A 12,055-nucleotide genomic window follows, 5' to 3' on the forward strand; every position below is an offset into this window, starting at 1 on the left:
GACTCTCTCTCTCTCTCTCTCTCTCTCTCTCTCTCTCATTCTGCCCACTTTCTTACCCTTTTTCTCCACTTCTCTCTCTCATTCTTTCTTACCACTTTCTTACTACTTTTCGTCTCTCATATCTTCTTTTCCTCTCTCCCTCTTTTGCCTGGCTCTATATTTTTGCCTGTGTCAATTGTCAAATAAAATCTATTTGCACCTGACCTTTCTATGACTGGACTTTGTTTCACGGATCCAAAATAAAAATAAATTTTAATGTTACACTGGACTGTAACACTTTCTTCATAAATTTTAATGAATTGAGAGGAAAAAGTCTTCTGCATGTCACCCTTCCATGGAGTGAATTCACTGTAGTTTCTAGAGATAAAAGGCCACTGCGATTTTTCAGCACAGCTACAAAAGTAACATTCTGTCCCTGTACTCTTTGTGTTTTCATTCCTTTTACACAAAACAGTCAAATCAAGGTGTGTATGGCTCTGCTCTCCAGAGAGGTCTGAATGCAGAACATCTTTGATCATGGGTGTAGAGTTCCAGCAGGCTGTTTGCTAATACCGTGCTCTGGAGTGATGCTCAGATATTGAACTCTCTTTGGCACTCTCTCTCTCCCCTCATTCCCTAAAAGAGAAATTGTATTTCTCTGCTACTGATATTCAGTCATAACAGCACCTACAGTATACAGACCACAAGCTAAGTAAGACCAGTCTTTTAAAAAGATAAATGTCCCAGCTTCACTTGCTACACTTGTACATGTGGGCAAAACAGAGCAAATCTAACTCTGCCTACATACAATTGTCCTTGTAAGAGCAGAATAAGGTATGTAAGTGGATATCTTAAAATAGTTGAATGGTTTGGGTTAGAAGGGATGATAGAGACCATTCAGTTCCAACCGCACTGTCATGGGCAAGGACACCTCCCAACAGAACAGGTTTCTCAAAGCCCTATCCAGCCTGAGATGGAGCATCCACCTTTTCCCTATGGAACCTGTTGGAACCACCTTCATGGTAAAGAATTGCTTCCTGATATCTAACCCAGATCCACCTTCTTTCAGTTTAAAGCTGTTACCCCTTGTCCACCAGTGCTGTAGCCCTGTCACAGAAAGCCACCAAATTTGTCAGATATGAAAAAAAAAAAACTGTTGTTTTTTGCAAGTGATTCTCAGCATCTAAAAATCACCTTGTGACATGCAATAACGGGTGCTACATACTCCAAATTTTTGTCCACATTCTGCATGCATCTAATGGTCTGTACACATAAAATTGTAACAAATTATAAAAGGGACAATGATAGTTCTAAGGCACAGTGTTTTCTCATTCTAATGGCTAGTCCAGGGATTGTTCTGATCACTATGAACTCTCTTAATAAGACTACTTACCCCAGGAGCTAAATTTAATTTAATTATTTTAATTTCCTGTAACACAAAATGTTAGACTCATTTAAATTTGCATTCCTCACCTCTCCCCAGGCAGCAGGTGGAGGCTCCACAGGAGGGTAGTATTTGGGGACATCCCAAGCCACTGCAGCCATGAACCACTTGAAATCTTTACATTTAAGGTGCTTGCGCAGTTCCTTCTGGGCAGAGATATCACCAGTTGAGAGGTGTCTGTATTCAGGCCGCCGCTGGTAAATGTACTCTGCAAACTCATCCATCCATGTCTCTGCCACACGCTTCAGGTTCTGTGCAGCAGAAGAAAAGCAGTCATTAATATCCTCATGCTTTGAATGCATGATATTTCTAACAAGTAGAATTAAACATAAAATAAAAATTTGGTACTCCACACAACTTTTAGGCTTGACTGGTCTAACTTCTCAGTCTGAAAATATGGCAAAATACCAGCAAATATCTGCTACCTTCACTGCAGCATTGATCAAACACTACAGAGTATGATGCAGCCTGCTTTGCCACTGACTCTGTAAAATATGGTCTTCTGTCTGCTGCATATCTTATTTTCCTTCACATTCTTTATGCATCTTCACATAGCACTTGATTAATGATGGATGCTGAGCAGGAAAGTTCTTTCATCTGCTCACACTGGTACCTATGTTTTTCTCCTGTTAGTTCAGAACCTACTAATGTTCATGAATAGTTCAAATTATTCTCTCTGATGTATTTCAACGCTGCATTTGAAAGACATTTGAATTTTCAGGTATTGTCATATTGCTCAGTCATCCAGCAATTCCTACCTAAATTTTAAGGTCAAATCTTAAATCCACATCTATGGGGGTGAACAGTCATGAGCTTGCTCTGCCTCATCTCACAGCTGGTTTTGCACTATCTTTGGACCATGGGCTTCACTGTGTTGGTGTGGCAGTAAGTCTGTGCAAAAGCACAGAACATTTCCCTGAAGCAAAGCAGCTCATGGGAAAGGTAGGGCACCTTGCAGCTCTGTCCACTCATCCTACAGACATATCTAAGATTATTTCTTTTCTATGAAACCTGGTTCTGGCTTATGTTCCACAAAGTTTATTTTGGACGGCATTTTACAGGAAACAGAATTAACTATTTTATTGAATAAGAATTTATTCTAATTCTAATGAAATTAGCTGGCTCAAATTATAATTAAAGAAAAAAAGACTTAAGGAAAACTCCTGAATAGATAAGACTGAAGAGATATATTTTATTGTTACTTAGTGTCATGGAATCTAAACAGACTAGGGGCAACTTAGACTACTAGGCTACTAGGGGCAACAAAAGACTCCTGCAACTTAATCCACACAAATTTATGTCATAGTGCAGTATAGACTTAGTCTATTCTGCATTGCTGCAGCTGCCCAATAACCTCTTATTCCACTAACAAAGCAGCATCTCACTGGGTTACATTGGGACACTAGGGTGTTTTTATTGCTTTGCTTATAAAAACAAGATAATCAAGTTTGCAATATTCTTTTTATAGAACACTAACTACAAAATGCTGAGATTCACTCTGTAATAGGCTGCAGGACAGTATAAATCTGATTATCATCAACATAAGATAATGTTTCTTCTCAGAACACTCTCTCCATCTAAAGAAGACTGATTTGTGCTCTGACTTCCTTTCAGGATTAATTTGAAAATTCCTTTCCTGAATTTATTAATCCACACAAACAAAAAGGCTTATCTGAATACAAAGACAGCAAGATACAGAAAAACCCCAGTACTTTTAGCTGACATTGCAAGATAAGTTTCTGTGTGCTTCCTCTCTGTGAAGCAAATATGTTAAAACCTGCAGGGATAATGGAAGTAAAATTAATGCAGTGTATGAAATCACAGCACTTATATACTTATTAAAAATGGCCCAAGCCCCTTAGAAGGTTGAATTTTGTTGTAAGTTCATGAAAACCTAAACTACTTTACAAGAAATTAGAATTCAAGATCACAGGAACTAGGTAGGACAAAGAAAACCAGAACAAATTCACAAACAACATCCAGATGACAATTCCACCTTTCCAGCTGAAACCCTGTAATGCAGAAATTTCCTGACAAGTAGAAATAGTGTGTGATGAGACTTTGCAGATGAGACTAAAATACAATTAAGCATATTAAAGTAAGAAGCAAAAATTGTGAGAACAGGTTTGGTCTTTCTATCATATTTTCCACTTGTAAATGCTGTACAACTGATTTTCTCTAATGCAAATGCATTTTATGACTATTCTAAGAAATATAAGTTTTTTTTCAATAACTATCTGATAGTGCTATTTTAATATTTACAATATAAGTTATTTTAATAATATTTATTTATTTAGTATTCAGTTATTTGCCTAAAAGTACTGCATTCTGCCTCAGATGATTATAACTGAATAAAACAGGAGTCCAACAGAAATCTTGATATTATACCTGGTCCCTAGCTTAAAATATCTTTCACCAGTCACCCACCATTTCTCAAGTATCAGGTAAGACACTTTAGACAAATCAATTGAAACCTTTCTTGGTATACTTATTTTCATTATGCAAGCTCATTAATCACCACAGTTCCTTTTAACATAAATGGGTACAGACTAGTAGTAAAACTTCAAATGGAAGTTAATCCCTGTACTTGAATTGGATGCAGCCAAGTAGAGGTGCTGTCCTGAAAGGTTGTCTGGTGTAATCTTGAACAATAGAGGCAAACATCATTTACATTCCTATTTAGAAGACCTAGTGTGGTCCTGGAGCAAAAGTTCAGGCTGTCCAAGATGAGATGAGTGAGCGTTCCTAAGCTGAAGATCCCTGTCCTGTGGCTGTCTAACAGTATAAAAAGTTAACCTACATGAAGAACCTTCTAGGAATATGTATTCTGTCCATAGTATGTCAATGAGCTGCTGGGTCTTCTACTCATTTTATCACAATAGAAAGGTAGAGGGGCACAACCAAAATAAGAGCACTTATTCCTGAACACTTCAGGGCTTATTGATCAAGTGACTCATGGTAAGGTAAGGATGTGATTTCAAATCCTTTGTGTATCCCCAACAGCTGCCCTTCCCACAGCTGGGTGGATAAGGGAGGATGGCCACTTCCTCCTTGCCTGAGCCTTAGGCAAGGCTGGACACAATCTGAGCATGACAACACATTAAGCCCCACAAGTGGTAAAAGCTATGATTAGCTACCAAATCTTGACAGAATCTAGCTGTAAAATAGGTGCTAAATGATCCTTAACATCTTTTTTAGTACTTTTTTAGGACCTTACTATGTGTCTGTGTATACTGCCACAGAATTTACAGGTCCAAGGAATTCAAGAGCCTCACAGACTATGTCATCTTCTGTGAATGCCTTATAGCACCATTTAGCAGACCAGTCTCATAGTGAAGCTAACCTACACAGACTTTGTAACAAACAGAGTTAGATTTAAATCTTCTTGATTTCTTGATTTTCTCTTAGCATAACCTTCTAAAGAAAACTCTTTAAAATACCAGTTTCTTAAATGGCATTTAATATCTTTCTCAAAAAGAAGAATCAGTTTTAGGATATCTTTGAAGTAGACTACACTTGCTTGGATTCAGTCTGAACACCTCATCTAAATGCATATGAAAAGGAAAAATGAAACGTGTTTCTAGGGGTGAAAATTGCTGTAACTTAGCTTGGTTGTCAAATTCATTCCAAGGTTACAGATGTCCAGATTGGCTAACCTGGTCTTTTAAGAGAAAAGAGGGAAAATAAAACTTAAATAGCAGCAATTACATGAAGTTCAATTCAATATTAATCAGTTACACAAATTGACTCAAAAAGTAGGGAAGTCACAGGGACTCTAAATTGACAACTGAGGATTTATTCAGGACCCATCCATGAAAGACCAATGATAATTTGTTCTCTCCCTTGTCATTTTCAGTGAAAAATAGTGTACAAGAACAAACAAGGCACAATGATGTTTCAGTAGATGCATATTTCTTTATGTAGGGTTGTGACAGCTGTCACCAAGAATCTGTGAGATGTGTACAAAAGTGATGGCAACCACAGTAAGACTGACTCATCAGCTGTCAGTAGTTGCCTATGTATGCATTCTTGATATAACTAAGTTTTTTTGTCACTGTTACAGTTTTACTTTCTGGTAAATTCTTTACTGTTGGGCTTCTATTTGAACAAGTTTTCTTTAAGTTTGTATGAACTCAAGAATTTAAGACTATAGCTTTGTTTTGTATTTTCACTCCGATAGTCTATAAGACAATAAGTTACAATGTCACTGATACCTGGACTTCTTAAAGGAGTTTAAATAAACTTGACAGGAAAAAGAGAGAGATAAATGAGGACTTCTCCACTTGAAAAAAAGAAATTTATCATGGAACATTTTTTCCCTTGCACTTTCTTCAATGAATAGGGAAGATATATCTCTTTGATGAAATGACTGTCCCTTCTTTTAAAGTGTGTAACATCAGCTGTCATTCTCAAGAGACATGATATCACTCACAGCCAGTGAAAAGAAAGTACACACTCTCCATGAGAAGGGAAAAGTGGTGTAAGACAGGGACATATAGAAGGACAGATTCATAAATATTCCCTATAATCAAGGCTTATCTAGATTGGGCCCCAACACAAGATGCTACTTCCACACCTCCAAAGTGTGGCGGCTGTACTGGTTTGCAGGGACAGCAGTGATGAGAGAGCAAACCAGCTGCATGCTCTGCTGCACTGCCAGCCTGCACAGCTCCATCCTCTACTTGCATTTTTTTCAACTGACATTCTCGATACAGCAGTTAAACTAATATAAAAATGTCATTTCTGTTTCCACTTTCTCCAGATGTTCTAAAGCAGATTTTTGTTACTCGCTGGCAATAAAGCAGCACAATGGGTTTATTATTTCATTTCACCTGCATAACCTGTTTTTACTACTTTTGTGCCTCTCACTGTTTGAATGAAGCCAACCCTGACCCCAGTCCACAAACTTTACTTTTGTCAAAACTAAACTACAAGAGCATTTGGATGCTTTAATGAGTTCCTGTTGTCCTACTATTTTCCAGGAAGCTGGATGTCATCAGGTGCAGTAGTCTCATTTGTCATGATAGTAATTTCTCTCATCATTCAGGATGTTAAAAATCACATTCAATTACATCAATCAAATATGAATCACCACAGCACATCTAAAGTCTAACTGTATTTCTGTTGTGAAATATAAAAGATATGACTATTTATTTGCTAAAAATAGCAGAACAGTCTCTGCAGCAACTGACATATTAATATCCTTTCCTTCCTAGTAAAATTCCAGTGTGGTTATTTTCACTCCACTTAAAATGATTTTCATATTTTTTTTTATGGTTTGTTTTGTAAAGTACAGTGCTACTTCAAAATAGGAGCCTTGTTTACTTCTGGAAGCAGCTGTATTTCCTTTGCCTGGAAAGAATATACAGTTTGGTTTAAGTAAAATGTATTTTAAAAGTGTATTGGGATCCATCCATCCAAGACAACTATACCTTATGTTGCTCTAGAATACAGGTGGCATAATGGCACAATAAAACATCACAAAGGAGGAAAACAAACTGTATGTGGGGAAGCCCATCCAAAAGGTATAGATTAATATGACAGAGGCAGCAGGGTACAAAACTACAAAGCATTCACAAGGACAAAACCAGTACCCTCGATTTCATACAAAGGTCCTTCCATCAGTGTCAGAACACAAACGTTTCTCATTTCTACATATTTCTACAGCAGAAGCATGATAAAACATGTTCACAGCATTGTGGTGTTCAGATCTTAATATCTAAGCAGTCCCTATCAGTTAAGTCTAAATGGGGGTTTTCTTCCCCTTGGCTTTCTTGCCTGAATCTATTTTAATTTAGGGAGTGCTAGTGCTTGTAAAACTTTCCCCCTCTTAGAAATCTTATTCTGGTCCCTTACATTTAACTCTGTTTCATTCCAGGAATGTTTTGTATCTGTGTAAAAAAACCCACCAAATCAAGAGATGTCTACAGGCATAAAAGAGATGCTTCTCTGTGGAACACAGTATGCTAACTAGGTGACAAAGCTGGTGTTGAATATAAATAGCTCTTGCGAGAGTTAGCACAGCTGGCAGAGAACCAAGATGCTATTTATTCTCAGCCTGAAGTCTGCAAATACTTAGTACTGAAATTCCACAGTTGCAGTCTGAAAACAGCCCGGAATTCATATTCTCTGTAAAGTTTTGCATCTCCATTGAAAAAAACAACAACAACAAAAAACCAACAAAACAACAACTGGGGAAAAGTAAAAAAAAAAAGCCAATAAATCCAGCCCACTGACTAAGGGCTACTCCTCTGCTCAGTGGCTCACTTGAGTCCAGCCTGTGGGGCCTGGGGGGCAGGGATGGGCACAGTCCCAGCGAGGATGCTGTCTGCCCCCAGCTCTGCAGGTCCCTGCAGAGTGGCTGAAGGATGGAGCAGGGTGACAGTGTAACAATAACTCTGCCAATTTGTTGGCTATTGCCCTGCTTGCCTTACAGACTCATAATATGTGGGAACATACAGACCATGGCCCATGTCTGCAGATAAAGTTGGAAGAGAGCTCAAGGGTTTGATTCCAAATAGATTTTTTTAACCATGCAACTCAGCTTCCAGTACTAGTCTATTGAACAAAACCTGTAAAGTGGCTACCACCATTTTTTGAAGTTGTCAGAAACATCTAGTTCTCCACCATCTTTGTATTCCTTTTGGATATCTGAAGATGCCTGCCCTGTTACATTTATTATCTTGAAAGCAAAATTTTTATTTATATTACAGAAAATATAAAAAACCTAGCGTTAAAAAAATTAATTTGACTTTCTTGTATTCAAGGATTAAAAGATGTTTCAGTTAAAGCTTTTCTTTGACAAGTGTTTTTAGATCTTGGCTAATTAATTTTTAATTTATAAATATATTAAATGAAAAAAACTTAAAATGTAAAGTTAAAAGCTCTAATGTACAATTAACATCATTATCATATATTATAGTTGTGCTGTTGCAAGAAGGTGATTTTTTCCTAATTCCTAAATAATTTGCTTATTCTAAGCTGATGTTTCAGCTGCTTACTGTGGCTCCTGAACTCAGTGCTAAAGAGGGGATTGCAACAGTGCCAGCAGTGCTCCCATTGCAGCATCAGTTTGCACTCTGGTCATGAAAAAAAACATAGGCATTTTCTAACCAGTTCTCCTTGGTTCTTAAACTTGCCTGGAGACTGAACAGAAAATGTTTATGGGATGGTTTAAGAAAACCCCAAACATTTGCAGCTGGAAAAAAACATTAAAGGGAACTACCAAAAATGCAAACATGATCACAGCAGGAGATGATATGGCTACAGTCACTTTCTTTAAAGATGGCTTCTGAAGCCACACAAAAAGGCTGAGCAAACGGTGCAGGTGGGAATCTGAATCCATTTTTATCAGCTGGATTCTTGAACCCAAACATCTGCAAGTTCCAGTTTATTGACTGTGCAATGAGGCAAATGTTATTTTGCTTGTGCTTGCTGGGTAACAGGATCACTGAGCTCTGGGATCCCACATCCTGTCGTACAGGGAGGAATTTAACTTAAATTTAGGATTCACAATGCTGCTGGTTTAGCATCTAAACTTGAACATCAATGGAATTGCCCTTGCCTTCGTAAGGGCATAATGTTCCACTGTTCTGTAGTTAAAGCTACAACGTTGTGTAAAATACCTGCAAATGAAAAAGATTTCTGCAGATATATTTTCAAAATCTGGGTTCATCTCTGCATGTCCTCTGGAACACTGAGCTTTCATTGATAAATTTATTGTGGCTTTTATAGAATCATGAACAGAAAAAAAAATATTCCTGCCCAAATAGGAAAACTAAAATAACTAACTAACTGGGATATACTTACGTTAAATTGTTAATAATATTTTAAAAGTCTGATTTCATAGATAACTGCCTAAAAGAAAAGGAGTTAGAATTGTTAAAAATGAAGCAATAGTCAGGCAATAATACTACAAAGCAACACCACTAAAACAATTCAGTATAATTAGAAGTTTTTAATGGGGCAACATCTTGCATAGTTCAAGAGTTGGGGGTTTGCTCTCTATTTTAAAGAATATAAAAAGTAAAATTGGTTATTAGTCACTGTAGTTTTGTGCAGAGGTTGACAGGTTTGGAATGAATAAACAATTATGTGGTGCTTCCACATCATAACGTAGGATCAGTGTTGACATCTGCATGCCCATTAATCTCTCTTTATGTGCAATTACCTGTAAATTGGACACTGACTACATTTGGCAAGCAGCAATATCTTAAAACATCTCCAGAAAAAAAACACTGAGCTATTTAATCTGCATTTTGTTGTCACGATCTGTTTTATAAATCCACACATTTATGGCTCAGTTTACTTTTGTGCACTATCAACAAGCAGTATGACTGACAGCACATGCCATATTAATTTTCAATTTGCTGGTCATGTGTCTGCAAAATCTATGCGTAAGCTCTGCAGGTCTTAAGTGATAGATAACAAAGTAGGAAATACAATAAGGACATAGGAAATTGATGCCACAATACATACTAATGTGTGTGGTACCGTAGTGGTTGTTAAGTGATGGGGAGGCAGAACAGAGTTTTTGACAAGTCTCTCATTTAGTAAAGCATATGTGATCCTCACCTCAGGGCACGGATCTTTGTAAACATACCTAGAGTGGCCAGGCATTACATAGCTACCTGAAACTGTGCTTTGAAAGATACAAAAAAGTGAAATTCCAAGAGAAAGTAAAATGCTCACTTTAAGTATTGTTTCTTAAGGGCAAACATAAGCTAGAACAGCTTGAAAGAAAACCTGTAGTGTGATTTGAGCTGTGCTGAGTTTGTCTAGAACTTCTGCCCTCTTCCTAACTTCAGTTTTCCTGTCCCTTGTGCTGATGCTGTGGAACAGGATGGAAAAATCATTATTTATTGCAGTATCTGTTCAAGGGGAAATTCTTGCTTGATTAATGAAGAGGCTCTTGAAATCACTTATAAAATCACAATTGGGCTTCCTAGGACTTCCTCCTTTGTGAACTGCATCTCTAGTATCTTCTTTTACAGAGCATAAAATGGAAAAGGATTTAGTAAAAAACCTTTGTGAAAAGTACTTAGTAATGAAAAGTGTTGCTTTTGGCAGCAGGGATAATACTTCCAGATACTCTTGAGTGTGCTATTAATTATAATCTTGAACTAAAGAGAAGTTTTAGATAAAATACTCCGACGGGCAATACTATAATCATTGGAGTATATAATGTTATATTTGAAGGATAATGCAAAGATAGCTGAAAAAATCCAAGCCACTTCTAGGCATACTTCTCTAGTATTATTTTGGCTAACAGTTTATTTGGGGCAGTTTGGGGTCTGTATCAAAGAGACTGACACACTGAAGATTACTATGTCCTTGCTTTCCCTTTTCTGGGCTGGATGACTGAAAGAGGATACTTTTAAGCTTAAAAATACAATTAGATGAGTCAGGGACCAAACTATCTTCCTTGTGTAATTATTGAGATAGCCCCAAATACTATAACATACAGAAAACCTTGTGGTCTTGGCAGTCTTAATGTAATGTACATAAGAGCATTGTTTTGGTTTAGAATGTAGGAACCTGAGAATTCAAATTTTCTTTCAGTGTTAAATACATGCCAGAAAGGTACTTAAGTATCACCTCTCACAGCACAGAGGAATCTATCCATCACCTGAATTGGAAAGATAAGACCTACCCTATCAATGACTAGATCTATTCCCACAAGATAGGGAATATATTTGAGACCACCTAAAGAACCTGAAAGTGATGGGACCTGGTGGGATTCACCCAAAGCTCATGAAAGAACTGGCAGATGAAGTTGCCACTGTCCATCATATTTGAAAAGTCATGGCAGTCTGGTGAAGTTGCCACTGACAGGGAAAGGGGAAATATAATTTTTCAAAAATGGAATAAATGAAGACTTAGGGAACTACAGGCCAGTCAGTCTCACCTCTGTGCCTGGCAAGATGATGGAGCAGATCCTCCTGAAGGCTCTGTTAAGGCAAGCAGATAACAAAGAGGTGACTGGTAACAGCCAACACAGCTTCACTAAGGGCAAGTCCTGCCTGCCTAATTCAGTGGCCTTTTACAATGTGGTCACAGGCTTGGTGGAAAAAGACAGAACAACAGATGTCATCTACCTGGACCTGTGCAAAGTACTCGACACTGTCCCGCATGACATTCTGATCTCTAAACTGGAATGATAAGGATTTGATGGATGGACCACTTGTTGGATAAAGAACTGGCTGGATCCAGTTCTGGTATTCAAAGGGTTGTGACCAGTGGCTCAGTGTCCAAATGGAGATGTGTGACAAGTGGTGTTCTTCAAGGGTCAGTATTCGGATCAGTGCTGTTTAACATCTTTGTTGGCGACACAGACAGTGGAATCAAGTGCAACCTTAACAAGTTTGCTGAGGACACCAAACTGAGCAGTGAAGTCAATACTCTGGAGGGAAGGGATGCCATCCAGAGGGACCTTGACAGGATTGAGAAGTGGACTCATGCAAACTGCATGAAGTTCAACATGGCCAAGTGCAAGGCTCTGCACCTGGGTTGAGGCAAACACATGCATGAATACAGGTTGTGAGGAGAAAGGATTTGAGAAAGCCCTGAGGAGAAGAACTTGGAGGTGCTGGTGGACCAGGAGCTTTACATGAGCCCTCAATGTGCACTTAC

General features: G+C 38.0%; 1 protein-coding gene across 1 annotated transcript in view; it reads right to left on the reverse strand.

Moving 5' to 3' along the window:
- The window catches only part of GALNTL6 (polypeptide N-acetylgalactosaminyltransferase like 6), a 451,137-nt gene that overhangs the window by 22,012 nt on the left and 417,070 nt on the right, over positions 1 to 12,055 (reverse strand). Inside the window, exon 9 of the mRNA XM_030449917.1 lies at positions 1,453 to 1,674. Within this exon, the coding sequence (XP_030305777.1) occupies positions 1,453 to 1,674 (222 nt within the window). The remainder of the gene's footprint in view (positions 1 to 1,452; positions 1,675 to 12,055) is intronic.

The sequence above is a fragment of the Calypte anna genome, chromosome 4A (assembly GCF_003957555.1).
Source record: "Calypte anna isolate BGI_N300 chromosome 4A, bCalAnn1_v1.p, whole genome shotgun sequence".
In the NCBI taxonomy this organism is placed as follows: Eukaryota; Metazoa; Chordata; class Aves; order Apodiformes; family Trochilidae; genus Calypte; species Calypte anna.